Source organism: Simochromis diagramma, unplaced genomic scaffold (genome assembly GCF_900408965.1).
Source record: "Simochromis diagramma unplaced genomic scaffold, fSimDia1.1 OVJJ01000216.1, whole genome shotgun sequence".
In the NCBI taxonomy this organism is placed as follows: domain Eukaryota; kingdom Metazoa; phylum Chordata; class Actinopteri; order Cichliformes; family Cichlidae; genus Simochromis; species Simochromis diagramma.
This window is the reverse complement of record NW_024386883.1, coordinates 8,257,078-8,284,991: the sequence shown is the minus strand read 5'-3', so window position 1 is coordinate 8,284,991 and position 27,914 is coordinate 8,257,078. Positions and strand designations below refer to the sequence as shown.

At 41.9% G+C, this 27,914-nt stretch overlaps 3 protein-coding genes and 2 non-coding genes across 7 annotated transcripts; 1 reads left to right on the top strand and 4 right to left on the bottom strand.

Annotated features, from left to right (window-relative positions):
- Positions 1 to 104: 104 nt before the first annotated feature.
- dpp3 (dipeptidyl-peptidase 3) lies at positions 105 to 11,440 on the bottom strand. Of its 3 annotated transcripts, none has more exons than XM_040032111.1 (19): positions 11,417 to 11,440; positions 8,143 to 8,301; positions 7,840 to 7,984; positions 7,632 to 7,721; positions 7,271 to 7,408; positions 6,861 to 6,935; positions 6,642 to 6,732; positions 6,408 to 6,538; positions 5,484 to 5,614; positions 5,193 to 5,251; positions 4,371 to 4,565; positions 4,168 to 4,280; positions 3,975 to 4,067; positions 3,821 to 3,883; positions 3,578 to 3,702; positions 3,016 to 3,136; positions 2,596 to 2,775; positions 1,992 to 2,154; positions 105 to 991 (listed from the first exon to the last, which is right to left on the bottom strand). In XM_040032111.1, the coding sequence occupies exons 2-19, from the start codon at positions 8,265 to 8,267 to the stop codon at positions 849 to 851; spliced, it is 2,181 nt and encodes a 726-aa protein (XP_039888045.1). In that variant the 5' UTR covers positions 8,268 to 8,301; positions 11,417 to 11,440; the 3' UTR covers positions 105 to 848. The 3 variants fall into 3 exon arrangements, with proteins under 3 accessions (XP_039888045.1, XP_039888048.1, XP_039888046.1); XM_040032114.1 differs by lacking the exon at positions 11,417 to 11,440 and adding an exon at positions 11,125 to 11,334; XM_040032112.1 differs by lacking the exon at positions 11,417 to 11,440 and adding an exon at positions 9,816 to 10,149.
- A 3-nt stretch (positions 11,441 to 11,443) lies between these two features.
- On the top strand, positions 11,444 to 11,525 carry trnas-gcu. The gene has a single exon. It is a non-coding gene; the product is annotated as a tRNA-Ser (tRNA).
- Positions 11,526 to 12,049: 524 nt separating this feature from the next.
- Positions 12,050 to 16,001, bottom strand: LOC120733736 (endosialin-like). Its single transcript, XM_040032115.1, has 2 exons — positions 14,938 to 16,001; positions 12,050 to 13,795 (listed from the first exon to the last, which is right to left on the bottom strand). The coding sequence occupies exons 1-2, from the start codon at positions 15,368 to 15,370 to the stop codon at positions 12,069 to 12,071; spliced, it is 2,160 nt and encodes a 719-aa protein (XP_039888049.1). The 5' UTR covers positions 15,371 to 16,001; the 3' UTR covers positions 12,050 to 12,068.
- Positions 16,002 to 22,365: 6,364 nt separating this feature from the next.
- On the bottom strand, positions 22,366 to 27,050 carry LOC120733861 (CAAX prenyl protease 2-like). Its single transcript, XM_040032347.1, has 8 exons — positions 26,454 to 27,050; positions 26,279 to 26,381; positions 25,186 to 25,269; positions 24,542 to 24,620; positions 24,285 to 24,452; positions 23,877 to 23,948; positions 23,668 to 23,730; positions 22,366 to 23,581 (listed from the first exon to the last, which is right to left on the bottom strand). The coding sequence occupies exons 1-8, from the start codon at positions 26,561 to 26,563 to the stop codon at positions 23,361 to 23,363; spliced, it is 900 nt and encodes a 299-aa protein (XP_039888281.1). The 5' UTR covers positions 26,564 to 27,050; the 3' UTR covers positions 22,366 to 23,360.
- Positions 26,981 to 27,052, bottom strand: trnae-cuc. The gene has a single exon. It is a non-coding gene; the product is annotated as a tRNA-Glu (tRNA).
- Between the last annotated feature and the right edge of the window lie 862 nt (positions 27,053 to 27,914).

Below are 27,914 nucleotides of genomic sequence, written 5' to 3'. Positions count from 1 at the left end.
TCCCTGGGATTACTTCAGAATGCCAGTAGTTTCTTCAGGGTGACTCTTTATTGTTAACGTGTAGTAAAAGTAAGTTTATGAAAATGAAACCTGCTATGATTCTGGAAGGAAAGAAAAAATACCACCCAGATCTTATCAAATTGATTTTTTTTTTTTTTTTTTTTTTTATTTGTTCAGATTCAACATCAAAAATACTTACTAGTCCAACTCACCAGAAAGAGGAATAACACTAATCCAATATGCCTTAATACCAAACTGGGCAAAAAAAAAAAAAAAACCCCATGAGGTTTTACTTTGCCTTACAGTCAACATTAAGTTGTCACTGGAGCTAGTTAACAGTCCTAAACCTCTCAAGTCATTAACACCGAAATGGGCATAAAACTAAAAAGGACCAGCTGTGAAGACTGTAAAATCTGTAGCCATGAGTTGACTGTAAAAAAGTATTCACTTCAATCATTTTGAGTTACCATAAAGATTTGTAAAAGCATTTTTTCAATGCTTTAACTGTTTTTAAGTGTCAGGGTTACATTGGTTTAGTTCTTACTTCATTAGAAAAGTGTTTGCCAAAGACATCTGCAAGAGTGATGAGCTATTAATAATCATCTCACTCACACCGTGTCTGACAATTGCCATCAGAAACAGACGTGACACTGAACCAGAGTGCTTAAGAATCAGTTGGTGCTTGAAAAGTTGTGGCTGCTCTGGTTCTATGGCTTTATTGGATGTAAGAAAGAATCATTCTGCTATTGCATACAGTTGTAAAGAAAAAGGAAAAAAAGAAAAGAAAAATCTGATTTCTGTTGGTACTTTTTGGAAATTGCAAAGCAGATTCTCCCTCCCTCCACACATCAACACCAGCAGGGAGCGTCTTGTTTGCTCAGCTCCAGCAGGCCGGACTCCAGCTGCTCTGCATCGTCTTGGAAGCGCTCGGTAAAGGAACGAATCAAACCTGCTGCGCTGCCTTCGTATTCCACCAGCTCAACACTATCCCCTGGAAATCAAACACACACACAGACTGAATGATTAACTCTGGCAGAACAGAGCTAATTCACTTGTTTGTATGCTTGTATAACTTGTCTGTCACAACAAGTTGAACAGTTAATATATTTTTAATGCCATTTGATTTGATTTGATTTGATATGATATACCTTTATTAGTCCCACAAGGGGAAATTTCATAAGGCTGCCGACCTATTGCACGCAATGGCGGCGCCATCTTTCCCCTCCGACCATAAGACAGGTCAGAGAGGTATATTTGTACAATTGTTAATATTTCTATGCGAGGATGAAGCAGTGCCATTACAGATTTGACACGTGGTCTTTAAGCAAACTCCAAAAAGGTATTTTTGGAAGCTTCCAAATAAAAACTTGGATATAGAGAAGCGTAATCATCCTTTCCATTCATTACCTCACAATACTATATTAATCAGATTTTTTAACTGTAAAATCACATAAATTATGATTTCTCCTTTTTTCAACTGAAAATAATGTAGACATTGAACTCAATCAAGTCAATATGTTTTATCCAACCAGATAAGTTTATATCACAAGTTTTTTGCTGCAAAATGAGATTGACTGTCACTAAAAGCTACCATAAGACCATCTATCAGTCTGTAATTGAAAGGGGAGATAAGCTGCCAAATGCTTTCAACCTGTTTCTGATAAATCAGTCCAAGTCAGACTGCGAATGTTTGCAGAACACTTGCCTTCTATCAGCCAAACTGTGCAATTGGTAACAGAATGTCCAAAAAAAAAAAAAAAAAAAAAATCACATTCTCAGCCCTCTTGTTTGCAGTATTCCAATAGTGTTTTAAAATTGACACCTTACCATGCAAATTATCACGATACTATGCTGTTTCGTTTCCCCCGATCCCAACCCTAATCATCACATGCTTATGAATAGTTTTATAGAAGTGAAAACAGCTAGACTGGTTATCAAACATAAATAAATAAATCAGACAGCACCCTGTTAAAACAGAGTCATTTACATACCGCAGATTCTTGTGTTGGCTTGAACAAACATCTTGCGAGCCTCCTTCCTCAGCAGCACCGTCTCGCGCAGGCGCAAAAAGTTGTGAGCGCCAGTGTCGCTTACAGTGGAGTAGTTGTCATAGAAAGCCCTGCCTCCTTCCACGTCTGCCGTCGACTTAAAGACCTACAAATCAGTTTACAAACTGTGGATTCAGCTTAACAGCATACTGAGTGAAATCAACAGAAAGACGACAATAAAGCTTCGATGATGGCTTAGAGTAAACTTAGGTGGAAAGTTTGGATCAATCTAGTTGCAAAACAAGTTACAAAAGCTTGACTCATTTCATTGTTTTGTTCAACCCTCAAACTAAAATCCTAACTATAAGTTACTACAAAAGTAAATAATACACAAATTCACATTTGCCATGGTGCACCCAATTAAGTTTTAATATATATTTTTTAAACATAAAACACTCAACTGCTAATCAAAATTGTTGCTGCTTAATTTTCTGCTTCTTTGATTTTAATACAAAAACAAGGGTAGTGTAGTGGTGCATGTAGCTGTCAAATCGATTCTAGTGAATTATTCTATTTTGCATCCATTGATTGGAGAAGTATTGATTACCTGCAGTTTACAAAGGAACCTATGGATGGCGTTCTTGCCCACGGTGGGGATCTTGCTTCGGTCCAGTGTAATTCGTGCATCGGGCTTGCCATCTTCTCCCGTTACTTCCTCCAGGCCCACCAGGCCCTCACCAGCCTCCAGCAGCACGCGTAGGATGACGAATCGAGCCTGCATGTGAGCCTGACACAAACACATAACGCCACATACATTTGACATACTGTCTAACAAACAAATTGAAATTTACCATCAGCTTATTTATAAAAATGACAGACGTATCGAGCTGAGGCTGTAAGAAACACATAGTCAACGTTCTGTATGCTTGATTGTAGAAACTGTTCAGCTAATACTTTGCAACTTTGAAGAAGAAGTGAAAAGAGGCCACTAGTAAGAGGAAAACTGCTCAGTGAGCAGACACATTACCTGTCTCCAGCGCTTGCTCTCAGGTGTGTAGAACTCCAGGCCCAGCAGTCCCGCTCTGACCATGCTGAGCCAGTTTATGTACACCACATCATCTGCATCCTGACCCTCATGGCCAAAAATACTGGCAGAGAAACACATGGATGTAAACACACCGACCCCACAGAGAATCAGCCACACTCTTGAACATACATAATGACCACTACCTCCAACCCACTTTTATATATTTAACAAAAAAACAAACAAAAAAAAACAAAACATCCATGTCCAAAAACTGGAGTAAGACTGAAAAATAACTGTAAAAGTGGACTGAAGAGCTGCTTAAAGTTTCCAAACATCCAAATAAAGTGGGCACTATTTCACTTGGCTCTGGAGTTTGTTTTTTTTTAATATTCATTACATATTTAAATAGATTGAAAGCCTTTGTTTTTGTTCCCAAAAGATTCTTGGAGTGATTGTTACCTGTAGACGCCAATAAGAAAACTTTTTGGTTAAGGTGGGATGTGTAAGTTAGTATAACATATATAATACATATTTATTACAAGATACAGTGTGCGGGACATACCTGAGCACTTGTTTGTTGAGGCACAAATAGAGTCCGACACACTCAGCGCGGCATTCTTCATAAGAAGAAGCAATCGTGGAGAACTTACTGTCCCAGGTCTCGCTGCCCCGATACCAGCTGGACACCTGAAACGCATGTTCACACATTAAGTCTCTCTTTTATTCAGCAACTGAAAACTAAAGCATGAAAATGGCCATTAGATTTTAAAACCAAACAGAAAGGTGCACACAAAAACAAACTCACCGGTTCACCGGTCTCTGGGTTGATCACCTTACTTTGGTCAAAGTTAAACTTGCCCTTGTCATCCTATGGATGGAGATTGAGGACACAAAACTAGATTTATTCACTGATAAAAATACTGATATAAGCAGTTACGAAGTACACATGTCTGACAGACCTGGACAAACAGCTTTCCGCTCCCATGACCCAGAAGCTCGTGAAGTCCAACCTGCACTTCGAACGACGGGCCCTTCCATTTGATAAACAAATCCTGGAGAAAACAGAAGAATCAGGAGAATGTATTATTACACAGGTGTGTGAATGGGAAACAGAGATGGTGTTTAAGAGAATCAGAAAAATGTGTAAAATACCTTGTCCCCCTCCTCCAGGAAGGTCAGTTTTTCCTTTTGCGTTGCATAGGCTACAGCCAGCACGTTACCAAGCGACACGTTTTTAAAGCCCTCTGTCTGTCTGATGTCATCGTCTATATACAAACAAACAAGCAAGCAAGCTCAATGCTGTAATTAAGCTGGATTCAGCTGTTTGACAGTGTCAGAGATTTCTGCGCACGTACAGTTGGGGATGTTGATGCCAGCTGGTATTCCACTCCCAGCGAAGGTGAGAACGTCCAGTGAGGTGAAGTCCGGTTTAAGGAACGTGTCCTTCTCAAACTCCTGCGGCCAAGGCAACTCAGGAAGCAAGACTTCTGCTGAACTCACCAGTTTGGCGAAACGCTCACTCATCGCCTTGTTCACAACGGCCACAAAACCTAAAACAGCATGACGCAATAAACTTAGGAAATCAAATCCACCACGTAATTTTTTAATGCTCATTTCCAGGTCTGTATTTTTATTTTTCGACTCTACTGGAGTAGTTTTGCATGACTCACAGTTTAAATTGTTATTCATCCGTCCCTTGGTGCACACACTCAGATTTTCCACTGTTTCAAACAAGCTTTTTTTAGCTCCCTTCCCCCTCCCTTTAACACAAATTTTTGCTGATCGCCATGTGCCTGAAATAACCATATAAGGGATCGCCACTCTCACTGACATCACACAGAGCCAAGAGTAGGTTGGGAGAGAAAAAAAAAATCCTTATCAGTCTCAAACTGATAAGGATTCATGGACACTTGGACATATGCTGCCCAAATTAGATCCAGCATTTCAACAGTAGTACTAAACAACATCCTTTACAATGCGTGTTCATTTAAAGACCACAGGCTGCAATTACTATTGGGGCAAAACACAGAAATGTATCCAGTGGAGATGCTAAGTCCATCTACTTAAGTAAGCTCAGCCAACCAGCAGGAAATAAAACCCGAAGAGACCCATAAGATCACAGCTTGCACAACAATATTCATGACAGTATCGCTCTTCTTCATCAGCTTGGCACTTACCTTCAAACTCTCCTCTGGAGCCAAATGGGTCTCTGTAGCTCTCGATGAAACCTATATAACTGAGAGGAAGCAAGACCGGGGAGGAAATGAAGGGATAATAAGGAGTAGAGTGAAGAGCGGTATTCATTCACAGTGCAAAGGTCAGAATGAGTTTTATGGGGAAGTAAATAGGCAGGAAATATAATAAATCAATTTCACTGTGCAGCAGAATTTAAACGGTGCTAAAATAGTCCCTCTCTAAAATTCATCGGGATCTCATAAACGTACTGTGCTGCTGATTAGTGGACTCACCTCTCCACAATTGGCCCCTTGTCTTTAATCCAGTAGCGCGAACCCTCTTTATGTGCGTCAATGGAGCCTAAGGTGAAGCTGCGTGTGTACTCTTCAAGCATCTTCCTCTGGTTCTCATTGGCAGCATAGGCCTGCAAGACATTCACAAACAAATTCTCTTTTAACAGGGGTTGGGCAGGGCACTTTGTCACACTTGCAACTAGTGCAAAATGCTGCGGCACAACCTTTAACTGGCAGAAGGAAATTTGACCACATCACTCCGATTTTGGCCTCTCTACATTGGCTTCTAATTGAATTTAGGATCCGTTTTAAAGTCCTTTTATTGGTTTTTAAATCTCTAAATGGTCTGGCACCTGTTTATTTGTCTGACTAATGAAGCCCCATGTCCCCATTCGTTCCCTTCGGTCAGCTGAGCAGTTGTTGCTTTCGGTCCCAAAGTCACGGCTGAAACTTGGAGGAGACCGAGCGTTCTCTGTTGCAGCGCCGATGCTTTGGAATAACCTTCCTCTCCATATTAGACATCTACATCAGTGCCAGTTTTTAAGTCCTTATTAAAAACCTATTTTTATTCCCTGGCTTTTAACTCTGTGGGTAACTGACATTTTTATTAATTTTATTGCTACGTCTGGTTTCTGCTATTTTATTACTATATTTATATTTGTATTGTACAACACTTTGGTTTACCAGGTGTGTTTTTAAAGTGCTATATAAATAAATGATGATGATGATGATGATGATGATGATGAACAAAACAAAACTTATTTTAAACTAGAAAAACTAGAACTCTGACAGAAACATATTTTGGTTCACTCAATCTTCTCGTAAAGACAATTACTGATATTTTACTAACCCAACTTTATGTTTTAGATTTAAATGATAAAACTGGTATTCATGTAAGCTCCACTGCATTCTTAGCCGTCTCACCTGTGCTTTTTCAAGATAATAGCAGACTTTTTCCATGACACGGCTATAGTCTCCCCTCTTCACAGTGAACTCTTTGTCTTCAAAGCTGAAGCTGCCACAGCAGGACTCGCACTCCCCATCCACTGCGCAGTCTGTGAACCAATTATTTATTTATTTTCATTAATATATATTGAAATACTTTTTGCATGTCATTTTTCCCCCCTTTGTTTCGGCTTTTTTTAACTGCAGTTTGACCTTTTTGCACAGCTGAAGCCAAGCGGACCTCATAGCAGGCTTTCCCTCCGTCTTCCTTCTTAAACAGACGCGTGTTGTAGGCAGACAGTTTCTAGAAACAAGCGACAAGAATAAACTGAGTAAGACTCAAAGGCAGATTAAAAACATTTATTATAAGAAGGAGATTAAAAGAGATAAAAGAAACAATAAAATATTTATTTTAGATGTGAATTTGCTTACTTTTGAGTCGAGGAACTTCTGAGCCAGCTCAGCATCCTCCAGGCAGCAGTTTCCTGAGAAATAGGTGGTAATTCCCTGAAGCAAACAAAAACAAATTGAGTCAATGAGCCATGCATCCTCTCACAGAGAACAAGCATATTTACTGCTTTCCTAAAAGGCAGATAAAATCTCAGAATTAAGGGGGGGAAAAAGAAGAAGAAGAAGAAGAAGAAGCAGAAGAAGAAGAAGAAGAAGAAGAAGAAGAAGAAGAAGAAGAAGTCGTCAAAATAAAACCAAAGAGAACGAAACTTTTGCAGCTGAGGCCAAAACCATTTGTCACATTTCTCACATCTATGAAAACCACTGGCTATTTAATCAAAATTGTTAACCAGCCAGCCTGCACTTTGCTTTAAATGATTAAAAGATCCCACCTTGTCGCCCAGCCCCAGCTGTTTCTGTCTGTTTTCCAGCGAGTAGAGGAGACAGGAGCAGCTGTCCCACAGAGCCTCCATCTCAGCCGGCTGCTCCTGAAAGGCCTGGCTGGCCCAAACCAGCGCTTTCAGCTTGTCCTAGTGTACATGCCACAGATGCAGACAGATAAACACATCAGATTACACTATATCAGGCACACTTGTTCTGAACACCACTGATATCTTTCAGGTTTCTAAAGTTACATTTCGTTAGCTTCGTGTTTACACTCTACGAAGCTGCTTTTACAGTTGTCCTCAACCTATAATCTGGTTAAAAAGTATCTAAACTAGATTGACAACTCTTACTGCAGGCCTGTTTTACCTTAGGCAGATTTGGGATGAACTTTGTGTCTCCAAAAGACTTGTAGTTGCCCATGTTTGCATACAGACCTGCTGCATACACCAGAAAGGCCTGAATATCATAAACGAGAAAACATCGAAGAAACATTTTTATATGGCTGCAGCCGTTTGTGGATGAAAGCTTGTTTTAGAAAGAAATGAAACGGCAGAGAGACTGCGAGGCCGTGTACCTGATACTCCTCAGAGCTGAGCCCAGCTGCTGTGGCGACCTGTTCCAGCTGTGCAGGCGTCTGCTTCCTGAAGATTCTCTGCAGCAAGACAAAGATGTTTGCAGACTCGGGGGACGTCTGCAGCAGTACTACCAGACCGCCATACCTAAGACAAACGTTCAAACAGATGTATTTACATTTGTTATTTTTAAAACCAGCAGGATGGCAAATTTTAAATAACCTGAAGTCTTTTGTTGTTTCAAGAAGGTGAAACATGTAATTTCAGAGTGTTGACATTCTCACAATTTTGCATTAGTAACATACCAAGATGCGCGTGACAGGTAGTGGGCGTACATCTTCTCCTGAGGTGAAAGCAAACGAAAGGCCTCGCTGCAGTCGAGTGCGGAGATTCCAATGTCATTTGGGAGGTAGTACTGGGAGTCCACCATCTTGAGTCTGAACGTTAACACTGGCGATAATGTACTGTATTAAAATAGCAGGGAAGGAAAGTGGGGAACATGTTAGGAGGAAATGTGGGACAGCAAGATAAGTGGTGCTTCAAGTTAGAACCTACAACTTTCTTTTTTTTTTTTTTTTTTTTTAAAACCGTGGGTATTTGCACACCTGTCTCTGTCAGGCAGGACATGCAGTGTAGAACAGCTTGTGTACGATACAAACACACTGATATTTACTTGCAACAGTCCTACAGATACTAGAATGACTTCTATGTATAATTATTTTAAGAGTCTTTTTAAGAGTTTGTTTAGAATTCTGTATATAGAAGATAAAATCTTGAATAATCATCAAGTATAGCTTTGATCTTAAACTGTTTGGGTTTGCCAGCTTCTTGTCCTTCCTCTTCTTTTGGTTGGTCCCTTTAGGGGGTCACCAGGTCATCTCACCTAATATCTAGCATCCTCCTCTGCCACACCAATCCTTTTACTTCTTCTGTGGTTGTCTTCTTTTTCTCCTCCCTTTGCAGCTCCATATTCAACATCCTTTGTCCATTATATCCACTATCCCTCCTCTGCGCATGTCCAAAACATCTCAGCCTTGTCTCTCTAACTTTGTCTCCTAACTGGTGACTGTTAGTTCATTTCTGAACTTATCCATCCTGAGAGGTGAGGGTGGGGTGGTGGATAGGTGTGGAAAGGGGGGGAGACGAAGGGGATGGGTGCGTGTCTTTATGTAAAACTGATGTCTGTGTGTCCCCTTCCATTTTAATATCCATCCGATTTTCACTCATACTCATCTTTTTACACATCATACGCTCACACACCAACACATACACCGAACGTTTCTCTTTCAACGCAGAGGGCACATGGTTGCCATTGAGATCTGTAGCCTTGGGTCTTCAGTACTCTTGTGGTGGAAGGCCCCAAAAAAACTTCTCTTTGGCTTGTTGGTTGCGTTATTGCAGTTTCTTGCCATCATTATCAAGTACATTATCATGACACGCGTGCACATTTGGGCAACCCACTGTGCTTTTCTACATGTGCTCTGTCTCCTCTTTATAGTTCTCTTATTTTCTCCCCCTCTCTTTTTTCTTTCTGTCTTTTCCCCTGCCTGTTAGCTCTGACATTGATATATTTTGGAACTGCTGTGAAAAATTATAGTATTAATAATAATAATAGAAATTAATAAATAGATAAAGGAAGAAGAAAAATGAACAAGCAGCCTATAGAGCCGGGGTGGGGGAACTCCAGGCCTTGATTCAACACAGCTGATTTAAATGGCTAAATTACCTCCTCAACATGTCTTCAGTTCTCCAGAGGCCTGATAATGAACTAATCATTTGACTCAGGTGTGTTGACCCAGGGTCCTATCTAACACAGCACGACACTGGCCCTTGAGTTCCCCAACCCTGCTATAGAGAGTCTACAGAGCTCCTCAAGCAAACATGTTTGTCACAACAGTATATTTAGATCATAAATGTAATTGCAAAAGCTGCCAGAGCGGACAGGCTTAAAAAAAAAAAAAAAAAAAAAATTACATACCAGGTCTCACTCTTGCACATCTTCCCCTTCAGTTTTGCTGCTATCCTTTTGTCACAAATTATTCCTGGCACTCATCTCCACCACTCCAAGCTCAACCCTGCCTGCACTTGCTTCTTGACCCCTCTTGTGCACAGTTCGTCCCTTTAACGTCTTTACTGCCTCTACTTCATGCATCTTCACTGTTAAAAGTGCTTCCTTCTCATTCCCACACACATGTATTCTTGTCTTGCTTCAAAGACTTTCATTACTCTTGTCTCCAGAACATACTTCCACCTCTCCAGTCTCTCTTCCACCTGCTCTATATTCTCACTGCAGCCCCCAAAGCTGGAGACTCCCATCTGACCTCATCTGTCAGCCTGTCCATCAATGCTGCAAACAAGAAAGGGCTCAGATCTCTGATGTAATTCCACCCCCATCTTAAAATCATCTGTCACCCCTACCACACCACACCTCACTTACCTCATGTCCTTCACCACCCTCACATTCTTGTCTGCCACTCCTGAATTCCTATCCAGTACTATAGTTGCTCTCTTGGTACCCTAATATACTCAGATTTTCAGTTTGCAATAAAACACAAAAGGACTTCACCTAATGATTTTAGTTCCCAAATAAGTTTTTAATGATTCTTAGAAATTAACACTAATTCTTTAATAGATTGCCCTGTTTACATATTTTTTAATATACTTCAATTGGGAGCTGTAGTGGTTAAAATAGAGCATAGTGCAGTGGCAAGTAAATTAAGATAAGATAAGCTTTATTGACATTGTAAGCACAAGCGTACAAAGAAACTGGAATTACATGAATTGAAGTGTGGTTATATTTCATATAAATATATTTCGGAGAAGCAGTAAAGAGAGAAGCTTTTGTGACAACAGGCGCTGATCGTCCAGTGAACCTTGACTTGCAGGACCGTGGCACAGATTCAAAATCAGTTAATATTACTCGAGCCTGTTTTATTTTCCGTTTCACTTTCCCCCCCAAAAAACTACAGTAACTGATATGAAGAGAAGCGTCTACACACGAAAATAAATCCTGATTGTGTCTCTTTTAAAATCAGCAGCCTACTATCACCAACACAACGATAGTACGTGTCTGAATTAAGTATGCATACAGAGGCTACAGCTAACTGAATGACGTTAGCTTCCTGAGTGCATGCTAAGACGGCTGCATTTAAAGACTCGGCGACTTCTGTAAACAAAACAATTAATCACAAAATGTGCAAGTCATTAATCGGTATGACTGTCTGCTAACTGATACACAAGTGAGATAAATATAAATAAAGGTAAAAGTCAACTCAAAAACTCGTTACCTTGATTCCGTTATAGCGCTGAGCGAATGTCAAATTGCAGTCTCACGCTGCACACTTCCTATATTCATTCAACGAGAGAATCAGCCCTCAGCCAATCAGAGGTTGTATATCGTGGCCGATGGAAACTTTAGCCAATCACTGAGCAGCTATGCCGAGCTTTTTAACGCGTTTCACATTGTGAATTTGAACAAGATTAAGTTTGAAGAACACCGCCGTTAACCACAGCAGGAAGGTTCAGGAAATGCTAACAAGAAACAGAGACTATAGCAGTCAGATAAGTGTGTATATGTACCAAAGTCTTCGAAAAGGTAGAGCACATGACGAGGTGGCCGAGTGGTTAAGGCGATGGACTGCTAATCCATTGTGCTCTGCACGCGTGGGTTCGAATCCCATCCTCGTCGGTCTCATTTTACAAGCACGAAAAATTTTGAACATTGTTCGTCCCTGATACATTCTCCCTTAATGGTGCTAAACATGAGTTATTCAGTCGCACAACCGGAACATCGAAGGTTCAGAATCCTACAAACTCGTTGGGCTATCACTCAACAGCGCCTCCTGCCCTTCCTGACAGCCCTACACCATCTCCTCCTCTTCATTTCTGGCCCTGATATTGAAAATTTGGCTTAGGAAAAATCAGCAGTCTTTCAGCTGCTTAGCACACAGAGCTATAAAACCACAACCACACATTCTTTCCTTTCATCTTCATTTAAACCAACACAAAGCACACAAAGTTTTTTCAGTTTTAAAGGTTTTTATTGAATTCTAAAAAAAACAAAACAAACAAAAACAAAACAAAAAAATGATGGCAGACTACATTATTTACAAAAGCTGTGCAAGAGGACAAAAATGAAAAGTTTTCTTGATGAGTGGATAGCAGTTTTAGACAAATCTTAACAGACATTTGCATTTTAAGGACATCCGTGCGTGTTTGATTATTTTTGGTTTCATGCTTGGGTTTTCACTTCCCTCCTCTCAGGAGGCGTTGTGGGGAGTATCCAGCGATAGCAGTCTGAAAAGCGAAGGCTCTTGTCCACAGCACAGCTGGTGCAGTAAACAATCCCCAGAGCTAGCATTACTACCAGGAACACACACAGGGGCACCAGGAGGGCCACGAGCAGCCAGCTCTTGTCGTGCTTCCGTTGACCTTCAGCAGACTCTGCTTCTACCGTAGCTTTGACGCTAGCTTCTTCTGCACCATCCATGTTAGGTTCCTCTGAATTTGAACCATTTGCAGTGTCCTCTGCCACACCTGGACCAGAGTCTCTACTTCCTGCATCAGCATCCACGCCATTATTAATTTCATTGTCTATGTTGCCTTTTTGCGTCGGGGACGGGGATGTCTGATATCCCCTGGGTGACAGGGTGTCCCACTGGTTTAGGTGATTTCCTGACCTGTGAGACCCATCAGGGGGAAGTCCTTCAGGGGCCTCTGTCACCCAGTCAGCATCAAAGTTGGTGTCAACTTCAAAGTTTGGGTCAGGAGTGAATGAAGAGGACCAGGGAATATCATGGTCAAAGATGGCTACATGAACAGAGTTACCCGGGTCGGGGGTCAGAGTAGAATACTCTTCGTCTTCAAGCGAAGGCTGGCAGGTGTGTCTGTCTAACTGCAGGTCGTAGCCATTGTCGCAGAAACACTTGTAATCTCCGATGAGGTTGAGACAGTGCTGTTGGCAGGGCGACCTCCTTGCACACTCATCTATATCTACACACTCTCCTTCGCTGCCCACCTCATAGCCAGCACCACACACGCACCTGAAGGACCCCACTGTGTTTTCACACACACCCTCACAGCTGCCATCATCGAGGCATTCATCCACATCCACACACTCGCCCTCGTCGTCTGGCTGATACCCTGAAAGGCAGGTGCAGTGGAAGGTACCTGGGATGTTGACACAGAGCTGGGGACACGGTCCTTGCTGACATTCATCTACATCGGAACACCTGCGGCCATCTGGAGCCATTTGATAGCCTGGGGGGCATGTGCACCGAAGACCCCGTTGGGTCTCCATGCAGTTATACTCACACCCCATCTCCACACAGGCCGGGTTGATGTGAGGCAAGTCGGTGGGACCTGCAGAGTCAGATAGCTCAGGTGGGTTGGTTTGGCTCAGCGTGTCAGGCTTGCAGCTGTATCCATCCTTATCTACTGTGAAGCCCTCAGAGCAGTAACAGTAGTAATCTGTGTCTGTGTTCTGGCAGTGCTGCTCACATCCGTGGTTCTTGCTACACCAGTCTTGGCTCTGTGGTTCCTCAATGGGTGGACAAAGTGGAGAATCGGTGGACCAGCCCACTGTTTCGTCGTCTCTCTGGATGCACAGAGCGGTCATCTCAGTAGGATCTGGATTTGCGCCGTCTGCAGGGCATTGCACGGTGGCCACAGACCCAAATGGCACATGAGTCAGCAGACTGCTGACAAGGTAAAATGGGGTGGTGTAAACAGGTGGACCTCTACCCTCATCTTCAAGAGGTGGGCACATGCCTTTGTAGTTGTATTGGCAAACATAGCCATTCAGTGGAACCGAGCAGGAGCCGTCAAGCCACTGGAAGTTTTCTTCGCTCTCACGCCCGCTCTCAGATGTGTGAACAATCATGGAAACGCAGCGATAGACTCCACAAGTTGATGGGGAGTATTCTTTGAGCCAGTCGGTGAACTGGACATTCTGGTCTCCTGTTGTAAAACACAAAGACAAAGATTAAAAAAAATAAAATAAAATATGCAAGTTTACTGTGTATTTGAGTTTTGAGAGCTACTTGACACATTTAAAGGATGACCTTTATCATAAATAAAGATCCCATATTTACAGTCTACATGTGCTGATATTGTCATATTTGGAAAATGTTCTGTGCAGTCATTAATTGCATTCAAATGTGTATATGTGTGTGTGTTTGTGTGTTTTAAATTTGCCCCTAGGAGTCGCCAAAGTCAAAACAAAGTCTGACTCACAGGCACTTAAAAAAAACAACAACGCCACAGCAAAATAATGTTGTATTCTACCCCCCACGAGAGTGGAGGTGGGGGGTGGGCCCAACAAAATGATGGGGAGGTTTGCCTCTAAGCTGTTCTGTTAACAAGCAGGCTGCAGAAATGCCTGCAATATATATTTAAGGAGTTTGTTTACTCTCTCAGGAATGTGCTGCAGTGGTACAACCTAGCACAACCGTAAACACTGAATCCAAGGTTAACTGTATCATATGGAGACATCTGAGTGCACACATATGTACATTTACAACATTCACGGCCAGTTCCTCCACAGTAAATAAACTGTTTGCAACAAACTAGGCAGAAAAGTCTGCATCTGCAGTTACCTTAACGGGTGTGAAGTCTTAGTATCTAGTTACCACTATATGGAAAAGAGAGCAAACATGGCTTTGTCCTTTAAATTATGACTGAAGAATAATAAAAACGGTTGCATTTCTCTTTGGATTTGATTTCCAGCAGAAGAACAAGGCAGACACTTTGAGTGATGATAAAAAGCATCTGTTTTTTAAGTGGGTGAGGTTTCCATAATGACTAAATCAGACTGAGGGGTAGCAGTGAGGTCAAAAAATGGATTCCACATTGTCTACTGCACCAGCTGTGTCTGTGAAACAAAAGTAGTTCATCTAAATACCGTCCAGCCAGACTGGCCGAGGTATCAAAGTCTGACAGAGAGATTATAGAGGAACATATAGCGTGACACCTGTAGGTTATAATTTTAAAAAAACTAAACATATCAACATCAAAGTCTATTCAAACACTATTAAAATGGTGAATGGATGTCAATGTTATAAAGAGCGAAAGCTCAAATTTCAAAAAAGATGAGACTTTGCCTGTGACCCAGACGAATCCTCTGAGCGGTCGGGTGGATGAACACTGACGTGGAGGTCTGTGCAACCCAATCCAGAGGTAAAGCTTTGACTCAGATCCCTGTGTCTCGATGGCTGACAGCAGCTCGTGGACGACAGCCGCAGCTTCTTGGTTATAAATCGTCGCCAAGGTCCCTCCGCGCTCCCGGCAGCTGCGCCCAGCCTCCCTGAACGTCTTCTTCTGGAGGAAGACAGCGTAACATCCTTCTTGGTAACAGACTCCATCGCTCTCCATAAGCGGAACTTTCTCTGCTGGCTTCTCCCTCTCTGCTTCCCTCAGCCTCTGAGCTCGGCTTCCAGGAGCCAGACAGACCGTCAGCAGCCACAGCACGCACAGAAGACTCATCCTGCTGCAACTGCTGCTGCTTCTGATGATTGTTTGCATCCTCCAAGACATGAAGTTTAAACTACACCAACATCTAAATGAGAATGCCAACCTTGCTGTCAAAATAAATACTCCAGTAATGCAGCTGGTTTCTTTTCTGCCCTGTTATTGAAACTCACCTGAGCCAAACTGAGCTTCTATTGTTAGTTTTACAAATTACCGCTTTCTGCTCCAGACTTAACTTTTTTTAAAAGAAATAAATACATAATTTGGTCTAAAGGAGCTATTTGAAGCTATTTTTCTTTGCCTTATTTTATCTGGGATGGCCAGATTCTTCAAAAATTAAGGAACTGCAGTGTAAAATAAATCCATTCAAACTGCCAATACTGCTGCCTCAGATTTTATAAGAGCTTACTACAAAATAGATTGAACTGAAAGTCCGATAGAATTAACCCCAGAATGTCCAATTTAGTCCAGTAGAGTCCAAAAAACAGTCCAGTGAGTTACCAGTAGAGTCCAGAATTTTAAAAAAAATGATTGAATGGGTCTATCTATCCTTGAGCTAAGTCCAAAATAGATAAAGTTGATCCTTGTATGAATTTAGGTGAATTTCTGGGACAGAAATCCTGCACTGCATCTGATCCTGCTCAGGCTTTCAAGCCTCTGCAAAGTTCTGAGAGAACCTTAGGAGAAGAGAAAGATGGGGGTGGGGGGTTGGGGTGTAAAGGCGGAGAGGCTACGTAGAGGAAAAAGCAGAGGGGGCTGGTAAAGTATGTGAGACTATGAGGGAATAGTTGAGGGGATGATGGGTTAGTGGGGCTTGGGAGGTGGGGAGCAGGGTTGGTATTGAAAACCCTCAGAGTGTGTTATGAAAACCATACGGCACCATTCTGTCCCCCATCTTGCCAATGGCTTTGGACACACGTATGCAGTCTCACGCAGCCTTTAAGCCCTGCACGGCATCCACAGGATGGAAAGTGTCTCCAGCATTGTGAGATGCAGAATTTGTCCCTCTTCTTCTGACTCTTTCCCCCACCTGCCAGATTTTCTTCCTCTCAGTCTGTCATCATCTTTTTCATTTCTCTCTTCGCTTCTATTTTCTTTTTTACTCTTTTCTCATTTTCTTCCATTTCCCTCCCTCCTCTCTTTCCCCCGTCTTTCTACCAAGTCCATACCAGCTGGAAGACTTTACAGTCCAATGGAAACATTTGAGTGTGGAACAGAGGTCTACCTGTTGGACTGTTTGTTGGGTTCATTGCTGTTATAAAATAACTTTGAATGTGCACAGATGTTTAAGAGAATGAGTAGGTGTCCTTGTGTGTGTGATTTTGTGTGTATGTATGGGTGTATGTGTGTGTGGTTGCCACTCGGGGGCATATGGAGGAGAGGAAACAGGAAATGCCAGATGTGCATCAGCTTGACCTCTCAGTAACTGGGGAGCAGGAGTGACTTGAGGGGGTACCTCCCGTCACATGATCTGGACGTGATGAGTGGCATGTCTGGAAGCAAAGTCAAACATTGAGATGGAATTTTTCCAAAGAAAAATATGATCTTTCTATTTTTCCGTGAGTTTATGTAAAGAGCGAAGCCAAAGAACATTAAATGAAGCCGACAGCTGCAATTTGAAGATTCAGGTACTGAAGGGAAGGCTGCTGATGGGCACAAACAGCTATCAGCTGAAGGTCCACCATGCACAAGACTGCTGAACTGCTGAAAGCTAAAACACTGTATGGATGCTCATCGTGTTTCTTTGTGGGAAGCTTGACCTGCCACATGTCAATTACAAGCAGCTTTATGTCATTGCTTCACTCTCCAACTTTCCTCTTGGTCTGGCGTAAAAAGGCTTTTTGATACAAATTTAAACATGAAAGCATGATTTCACCTCTGTAGCCTCTTAACAAAGGATGATGGGATGGAAAAGTCACACTGCATTCAAAGTTGAACTTATTAGCTACACATTGTGTGGCTAATCCAAGCCACACATCCAAGCCCGTGTTTTCCCAGTGTACAGCAGATGAGTCGGCTGGCTGTGCTGTGATTGTGTTGGCAGGCAGACCATACACAATCTTACTATTCAGCAGTCTTTTCCAGTTATGTAACAACCACTGGAACTTGGGGGAGAACAAACATAAAACCTCAGGATCCTGGAGAACCTAAAGAGCCTTTCGATCTTGTTCCCCACCTCCCTTTCCTCCTTTTCAACATCCCTCATCCTGCTCCTGTCTCCCCACTTCTCCTGCTTTTCTTGGACTACCCCAACACTCAGCTGTTTCTCCCTTTCCTTATTATTCTTTCATTCCCTGTGTCTCTCCTTTATTTTTCTTTGAATTCTTTTGCTTTCCCCCCTCTCCTTCTTCTCCTCAGGTTTAGCTATTTGAGCAACCAGATCAGCAATCTTTTCTCCAGAACCCCAGTTTTCACCCCAAACTTCTGTTTATTCAATCATGGAGCCTGATTAGCCCCGCCCCCTGGCCTTATAGCCCCGCCCCAGAGACAGATTCCAGAATTGTAATTGACAGAACAGACAAAACCTCTCCTTTCCATAGCCCTGCGCTCCCAATCCCCCCTCTTCACATTAATCTAAACACAGTGTGTCCAAGACGTCTAATGGAACATACAGAGCTCTTGATTTAATATGTGCCGCCCCCTAGGTCACAGCTTACTTTCTACCTCCTTGACTCCGAGCCGCTTGCCACATATCATTACTGGCTCTGATACATTCTCAGATTCTGGATTCCAAGCAGCTGAACTGTACCTTCCAGCTCCAAAACCTCTCCATTTCTTTTTAACCACTAATTCATTTTTTAACAGCCCGGTAGCTGTTCTTGATCTGATGTTCTTCTGTGGCCACTAAACCTTATATGTCTTATATGTATTACACACTTTGGGCTCTTTTTTCCATACGGAAAAGAACACGTGACATGAATTTTAATAGACTGCAAGAAGCTCACATCTCCCCTCAGCAGGTAAAATTTTCACCAAATTCCTAATAAACAAATGCAAATGCCAGCTGAAGCTAAATGCAGTGCCAGTGTTGATGCTTGCACACGAGCACAATGAAAGAAAGACAGAAATCTTACTTTTGTGAACATGAGTGTCTGCACCAAATTCCATTCCAGTCTGAGTTTGTTTCACTTAAAAATCACAGATGTGAAGCTCACGATGGCTTTACAGGGAAAAACAAAGGGATTGCCAAAGTCAGCACAGTTCATGCGGTTGAACCTGTGAACTTTGACCTTCCAGGGATAAGCCAAAACTTCTGGGGACCATAAATATATGGACACTAAATCATGGAATGGAATCCAGTAGTTGTTTGGCTTGAAACACTTAAAAACAATTAAACAGTTACTTCACCTTCACTAGGATCCCCTTTTTTTAAATGGGAAATATTCTCTCAGATGAAAGGACGAGCCCGAAAAGTGTTATTTTGAACTCGCTGGACTAAACTGTGTCTGTTCTCCCAGAAGGCTGTTGGATGGATCAGTGAGTCAGTAGGATAAATCTGGGCAGATACATTGAAAGAGCCCCAGATGCTTTAGCGGAGCTGCTCAGTGTCAAACAGATCACCCTGCAGTTATACTGAGGAACTTTCAGGTGTGAGTGTGAGAGCAAGGCATTCCTGGCAGAAGAGAGCTCTGCTGGAAATGCCTTCACCCACATGGATTTTTACATTTAAGGACTGGTTGCTTTTGCACAAGAATCTGTCAGTAAATGGAACATAGAGTGCTGTATATAGAAACGTTTAATTCTTATGTTGTGACATAATTGAAATATATAAAAACGCAAGGCTTTAAATGCTAATAGAGGCTTTTTGGGACTAAACAAATTAGTTATGCCTCTGTTCCTGAGCTCGTCTGATGCCAGTGAAACTGTTTAGTTATTTCCTCATGGTCTTGGGTCACGGGAGTACAGAATCGCACCATTCAGGCCTGTTGCAGCATCTGTGCCATATCAAGTAGAGCAGGACACGTCACGTTGTTCATTTTTCCCAACCGCTGGTGTTTTAAGACACACACACACGCACACACACACACACACACACACACACACTGAAACAATTAGCAGTGGCCTTGTGGTTAAATAATAGACTGTAGGCATTCCTGGTAATTTCAGTGGAGGAAAAAGAGGATACTTTTATCCACTTCTTCTACAACGTCCACATGCTTCATCTTTCACAGCAGACACAGATGCCCTCCATCCACACCCACACTGTCAACAAATCTATACCACAAACATCTGAACCGACCTGGGTCGCTCTCCAGTTGTTAAATCGAGAGGAGATCAATTCCCGTTGGTTATAGTCTTCAATTACTGGATGCATCGGCTAAAAATGTATGGACGGTTTTGACAGCTGCAAGTCAGTAAATAAGCATTGAAGCTATGTCAAAGCAGTGAAGGTGTCTCATTTGATTTTTAACCTTTACGTATTAATAGTTAAATCATCACACAGTGCAAACATCGCCTCAACTGCAGGCTGAAAATGCTAAAAAGTTCCTTCATTACTTGCTTACGTGAAAAACAAGATTAAACATTCTCCACCAAACTCTGCAGGTAAAAAAAAAGAAGCTTAGCATGGCGAAATAAAAAGGAACATGAGTAGCAAAGGATAAGGAGGCAATGATTTATGTATTATTAACTGCAATAGGAGTCAGCTGCATGTACAGAATCACACATGTATAAACAAACCTCAGACAAACAGCGAGTCAAGGTTTAAAAACTGCTGAGAGGCAGAATGGGAGGACAGAAAACTGGGAAAGGATAATTCCTGAAAGATTATTTCTTTACCAGATGACAGGCTCAGCTTTTCCATAGACACACGCATGCACACATGGATGACACTTCTCTGCTCTGCATTTCACGATACAGTAATATTTCTCCAGGGAGGGAGCATTCGTGTGTGCGCGCGTGTGTGTGTTTGTAATGGCAAAAGCATCAACTGCGAAAAGAAAGGAGAGGACACAAAAGGAGAAACAAAGAGACAGACGGGCGTCTGATGTGTAGAACGGTCATGTGTCTGACTCATTTCTGCACCGTTTAATATCCTGGAAACTTCACATTTTGCACACATCCACGTCCCTCATTTGATCCGGGCTCATTTTCCTACTCTTTTTCTCCCAAAAAACAGCTTTTCTAAAGTAAATAAGAAAAAAAGAAGTCTAACCAAAGTAAATCACTCCCTAAAACAATGCAAAAATATGCATTTTCCCTCTACTGTCTTTGTTTAATACTCCCAGCAATGAAGCAGGTTCCACCTTTTTCTTTCAGAAGCTTCTTACAAAAACCTGCTGCCAAGTTTGAGTCAGTGCAGCAATGTCCCACAAATTTAGTAGACCTTGTTGAGCTGGAAAGATGCCAAGGATCACTGAGTTGAAATGTAGGAAAGCGAAGCAGGGAAGGAGCATGCTGACAAATGAGCAGTCTATCCCTGAATAAATAAAGATCTGGAAAAAAAGTTTTTTAATCCTTTTAAATCTGAAATATTCAATCCATCCAAGTGTGACACCCGCGGCTGACGCTACAACGTGATAAGGAGATGCTTGTATATCATATATCGTGAGCCGTGTGTCATTTTCAGGTGCAGACAGCTGCAGTCGGATAAAGCTACAAAACTGCCCAGCGCCAAACACTAAAGGTGAAGCTGCAGTGCTGTGGTATCGGCGACAGGATGAGATTGACTTATGAAGTGATTTTGGTTTGGAAAAATGTGTAAAAGTGAAGGTAGGGCTTATTTTTGTTCTATCTCTTTTCTGTGTTTCATTTTGAAGATGATCCCTAGTCCCCATCTTAGCCAGCAGCACTTTGAAACCAGTGTTACTTGCCCAGCTGAAACGTTAGTCAGGGTTCAAATCTGTTAATATTGTAGGTGCAGTATACTGTTGCCATATGTGCACGATTTAATGCCAATTTGAGAATGAATTTGGATGCAAAAGCATTTTGAATGCTCAGTGTAGTTAAACGTGGCCTTAATAAATCCACTTAAGTCAGGATGTTTTTGGATAGAGATGCATTTTTTTGGAGTTTTGCCTCTGTACACCACCACAGGTGATTTTAAATCAAACAATATAGATGTGATTGAAGTCAGATTTTTATTTATTTTATTTTTTAAAGCTTTAATTTAAGGGGTTTAACAAATGTATTGCATTTACCGTCCCCCCATTTCAGAGGGTTGAAAAGTAATTGGGTAAGGGCCCTTACCATTGAAAAATATCCCATTTCTTTTCTTTAAAAAACTCTTGGGTTGTTTTGAGCCAGTATCTATTTCACCATGAAGCGCTGTCGAATCAGTTTTTGCAGCATTTGGATGAATCTGAGCAGAGTGTACAGCCTTGAACGCTTCAGTATTAATCCTGCTATTTCTACCAGGAGTCACTTCATCAAAAAAAACCTCCACTAGTTACCTGGTTTCACTGAAAGCCATATATTATCATATCATAACATTACCTCCTCATGCCTGACACACTGTTTCTCTCCTTCTACTAACATTTCTCTTGCCATCGTTCTGGTAGAAGTTATACTTTGTTTCATCTGTCCAATATTTTTTTTTCTGAACTGTGCAGGCTCTTTTAGAGACTTTACCTCTACCTCCCAGAGAATCTTCTTACATTATTAGATATTGTAAAGTTGTTTTCCTTAACCATGGAAATAATTCTGTCATCATCCACTTTCATCTTCTGTGGTCTTTCAGGTCTGTTGGTGTTGCTGAGAGAACCAGTGCATTCATTCTTTTTAGAAATGTAACAGACTTTTGATTTGGCCACTTCAAAAGTTACAAATTAAACGGTTTGAAACAACTTCCAGTGTTACGTGTGCTACATTTATCATGAAAACAGGCCTCAGTGTGGCACGAACCTGCTTATGAGTCAACTGTCCAATTCATTTTGAGCTTCTGAAAATGGGGAACTGTACATAAAAAATGACTGTAATTCCTAAACAGCCAGTATAATATGTTTGTTAAAGCCTTTGAGTTAAAGCTGAAAGTCTGCGCTTCAATCACATGTTGATTGTTTGATTTAAAATCCACTGTGGTGGTGTCCAGAGGAACACTACAAAAATCTGATCTTTTTTTGCTGCAGGAGCGTCTGTACATGTGGTTAAACAGGCAGCCCGTATGCCAAAGGCTGTTTGTGTTCATATCTGCCACAGACCATCTCCTGCGTGCCATTTCCCCCACTTTTCTCCTTTTCCATCTAATAAAGGCTTAAAGAAAACCTTACCAGTTGAAATGGGATTCAAAAAAAACTTTAGTCAAGACCAGAGTTTACTGACTGAAGAACAGCTAAGATATGCATGTAGCACATGTGCAGAAACATGCGTGACTTTACCCCCACTGTTTTAATTTGTAAACATCTGTCTGACTCATAAATCTTAATTGTCCAATGCAACCTTTAACCATTTCCACAGACCCTGAATGACCTCCTCTCCCTCATCTCTGCTACTTCACATTTTCAGTTTCCCTGGGGAAATACTTTAAGCTTCTTCCCGCTCCACTTTTCCTTTACATTTCTCCTTTATTTTCTCTGCTTTCCTTTTCTCTGCCCACTCCAACCATTTTCCCTCACTTCTTTCTGTATTTACTGCTACAGTCTGACTGTCATAGCCTTATTTGTCCTAATAGCACACGTTTTAGTTGTGCCTCTCACTTTGGTTCCCTTTGTGTATTTTCTGGCAACATCGTCTGTGTTTGTGTCTGTCTCCATCTCTCTGTCTGCATGTGTTTTTTTCTACTGCCTTCCCTTTCACAGTTCATCTGTTTTTCTCAGCCATGCACACGCACACACCAACACACACACACATACCTCTTTTTCTCCCTTTTAACCGGGGAAAGTTGTACTGGCATTGAGTTTCAATACAGTAGGAAATATTTTTGACCATGCAGGAAATGTCTAAACTGCTCTAATCATTCTGCTCTCATGCTGACCCACCCACGCATAGCCATATATACACGCATAGATTTTTAGTTTTGTTAAAAAGAAAAAAAAAAACAGCAACTTTTTACATCACAAAATGAAATCCAGAGTAAAAGAAGGAGAGCTGGAGCGCATTTAACTTAATTCGATTTCATTCAGCAAACCGACCCTGGAGGGGGAGCCAGGCTGCAGATGGGAATGGGACCAGAAAAGTACTGGTCTGTCAGCGGGAAGAGCAGCACCAGAAACAGCAGGCCTCCCATCAGATATGAGAAGAGCAGAGCTGAACTGTGAGGGTGTTGCAGGGCAGAGCTGATGTCAGGCAGGCCCTGACTGTTGCAAAATGAATGGCACAAAACTGGACCGACAACATGCCCTTAAAAAAAACAAAACAAAACAAAGATTTCAGATGAAATGGGTTGATTACCGTAGGCTAATTATCGTATAGATCACATATCTTACCAGTTCTCATGAATATAAAGGCAGTAAAAGCACCAAAAACAGTTGTGTACAAGAACTGCATCCCTGTGAGAGAAAAAAAGATGCGATCAAAGTGCTCAGTTTTAGTTTTATCAGTCCATGTCACATAAAGATGATCAAAATCAAGCTAAAAGAAATGAGTCACCTTGCTCTGATCATGACAACATGGTTTGCCTTTTCAGCTAACTGACCTGTCACCAGAAGGATGACACTCATGCTCTCTTTCCCAAGGCGTCGCTCCTCAATGACATGGTGGAAATGAGCTAAAATGAGGCAGTTGACATTAAAGGCAGTCAAACCAAATGTAATGTAACACTTGCAAACATAGATTTGGAAGAAAAAATGAGGCACAAAATGCAACATTTATTATTCTCTCCTCCTTGGTGCAGAGGAAGGGTGGCGACTGGATTGGACAAAAGAGGGTGAATATGGAGCTGCCAGGCAGGAGGAAAAGAGGAAGATCACAGAGAGCGTTCATGGATGTAGGAACTGCTGGGAGAAGAAGAAGTCTCTCGAACTTGGTTTTAAAGTTTAATCTGAAATAGTTCAAATATATGCAAATATGGGTTTTTTTTCTGTTTGAAAACTTTTTCACATACCAACTCCAAAGAACAGTGGAGCGGTGACGATAGCGCCTGTGGGTCCCGTGCAGGGCACCAACATAGGAAGCATGGCCCCTCTGAACACCAGCTCCTCTGTCACTGGTGCCACCACCTGGTTTCTGAGCCACACTGCGTCCCCCGCACACCGCCTCCATGACTGAACATCTGAGAGAAGTGCATGAAAGCACACATGTGCAGCTCTCTGATTCCAGTTAACCCAACATAACATTCAGTTATTATAGAGACAAACGTACCCAGTGCACACTGCATTTCCCCGGTGAAGCCTTTGGGGTTGTCTATAGCGGAGTGAACCAGTGGGCCGAGATAAAAAACCTGACGTGGGAGAGTAAAACCAGTTGTTTATAAAATCTAGAGGATGTAAATTAAAAAAAAAAGATTAAACTGGAAACTACAGGGTACATTTGTCAGTGAGTGGTTTAAACTCGCCCATGGGGATATTACTGCAGAACGCAGACATTTAATGGAAGTTGCAAAGCTAAGCTGAGGCCACGCTTAGCAGGAATGGAAATAAATCTCTGAAATGTCAAGCATGCCTCAGCTAAGCATAAATATATTGCTGTATGAGAGAAACGGGATCTACAGATTACTGTTTGAAGCTACTGAAAAACTCATTGACTATGGTTTTCTTCATTTCTGACAAATCTTATGTTAATGATGTAAATGTAAATAAATCCTGGGTTTTCATCTGTAAGTATTTAATGTGCGCTACATATAAAACTTCAGAGATATTTGTGCCCTCAGTTAAGCAATTTGAAATCAGTACTATTCTTTTCCATCTCTAATGAAGCAAAATGTTACAAATGTATGCTAAACAAAATTTATATTAATATTTTGAATGCAGAATCAAGTTAATCAGATATGGGATCCCCTGACTTACCATAGTAAGTAATAAAGGTAATATGGATGCAGCAACCAAACCGTCCATGCGAAGTCCCATCAACTCCCACACAGACACGTCCGCCTGAAGGGCAAAATGTGTTTTAGAAACCGTGAGAATGACGTTTAAATGAGTCACTGAAGTGAAACGAGTCACCGAACTTCATGTGGCCTTCAGATTAGCTCAAGAACAGCGTGCAGAGAGTTTCATTGAATGGGTTTCCATGGCCGAGCAGCTGCATCCAAGCCTCACATCACCAAGAATAATGCAAAGTGTCATATACAGTGGTGTTAAGCACTGCGCCACTGGACTCCAGAGCAATAGAGACGTGCTCTGGAGTGATGGACAATCCGATGGGTCTGGGTTTGGCGGTTGTCTGACTGCATTGCGCCAAGTGTAACGTTTGGTGAAGGGGGGATTATAGTCTGGAGTTGTTTTTCAGTTGGGCTGAGCCCCTTAGTTCCAGTGAAAGGAACTCTTAATGCTTCAGCATATCAAGACATTTTCATGCTCCCAACTTTATAGGAAGAGTTTGGGGACGAGGGTGACTCCTTCCTGCTCCAACAGGACTGCGCACCAGTGCACAAAGCAAAGTCCATAATGACATGGATGAGCAAGCTTGGTGGGGAAAAACTTAACTGGCTTACACAGAGTCCTGACCTCAAACTGATGGAACACCTTTGGGATGGAAGAATGGTCAAAAATTCCCATAAACACTTCTTCTGTGGAAAGCCTTCCCAGAAAAGTTGAAGCTGTTATAGCTACATCATAGCAACATCACATTAAACCTTACGGATATTTCAAGTTCAAGTTGAGTTTGAAGAAAAAAAAGCAAATACTTTTGGGAATATTGTTCATAACATTTAATTTTAGATGAGCAGTAATCACAGATTTGATTTGATTGGTATAGATTACTGATGGAAAAGATCCTTTACAAAGGTAACAATCGGGACAAATAAACAAACAGATACAGAATTGAACGTTAGGTGGAGTTTAAATTGTCACAGAGTTGAGTTAAACTCATATTGCTGAAACTTGTCGGGTCACAAGGTAAATCCTCCAGGGGAAATGTTACTATCTACAGTATACTCACCTTGACATCAGCCCAGTGTATCCATGTCTTCACAACTGCAGGTGACACTACAGAGACCAGCAGCACACTAGCACAGCGACGCTTTATCACACTGGGATGATCCCTGCACGCACAGTTTAAGTTTAGTTGTCTGGCCTAACAGCACTTCTCTCATGCCTGTTGGTGAGCTGTATACCTTGGTGAGCTGCTTCTCCAGACGTACAAACTGCCAACGTAGAGACCAGCCAAGAATAGGCAGCTCAGCAAACCCAGAAAACACCTCGGGTGGGTGTTCTCTACCTGCATGACAAACGTGAGGGTTTGCAATCACAACTTCAGCTGGTTCTCCAGCTAAGCGGCGGCTAACAAAGGAGTGCAGGTTCACCCCGCTTTGGATCGGCTCGATCCTGTCAGTCATTTCAGATTAGTGAGTCCTGGTGATTAGCTGATTAGCTCTAATGCTCTATGAAGTCCAGTAACTGCACGCAAAAAACAAGCTCATTCAGGTAAACGGTACGAGTGTAAACAAGACTACGTGCAAACAAACATAATACATAAAAGTAAATATTCAGTTTTGGTTATGACTCAATATTTTTATACTAGGGTCAGAGATATAAAAAAAAAAAAAAACAAACAGGTGAAGCTTAGCCTCTCCGTGCCAGTAGAAGTAGTTGTGTAATTGGAAAACAAACATGTAGCCATCATAGAACACGAAAAAGCTAGTTCCCTGACCGGGAATCGAACCCGGGCCGCGGCGGTGAGAGCGCCGAATCCTAACCACTAGACCACCAGGGACATGCTGGAGATCGTTATTCTGCACCTTACATCCAATCGCATACAAAAAACGATTTTCATGCCTGTATTACAGTTTTTTCTGAATGCTTAAACCCTAACTGTGATTCCTGTAGCACAATCTCTAAAACTATTCAGACTTATAGCAAAACCACTCACTGAGTTTGCAAAACTAAAAGCACAAAAACTGCTTTGCACTCAGTTTGCAATTTTGTAACACACACTTTGCAAAACTGTAGGCACAATTCACTGCACAACACTCAATTACCAAATTTCCAACACACTCCTAGCAAAAGTATACACATGTATGGCTATCATTAACACTAATTTGCCAACTGTCTGGCACACTTTCACATGTGAAAACTTTTTTAGATAATTAGTTCACTTCGCAATCAGCCTAAGCACTATAATACAGGTAAGCTGTGTGTGCGGAGTACAATGGAGGGAGCAGAAAGAGTGAGAAGTAGAGGAGGCCGAGGAAGAGGACGTGGAGGTGAAGAAGTAGGATGAAGAGGACGACAAGGACAAGGAGGAGCAAGAGGAAGACGAGGAGGGGGGAGAGGAAGATGAGGAGGGGAGAGGAGGGTAGGAAGAGTAAGAAATAGAACTGCTGATGACATCAGAGCTACAATAGTGGACCATGTAATCAACCGTGGAATGACCCTGAGGGTAGCTGGCCAACGGGTCCAGCCTAACTCGAGCCGCTACACTGTAGCAAGTACCATAAGGACATCTTGAAATGAGAATCGGTTAGTACAGTCACTTCGCACAAAGAGTTGTAGCACTGCCATATGCCAATGAGAAACACACCAATACCACTGATGTAAAAATACTGAAATTGTTACTTTACAGAATTGCTAGATGA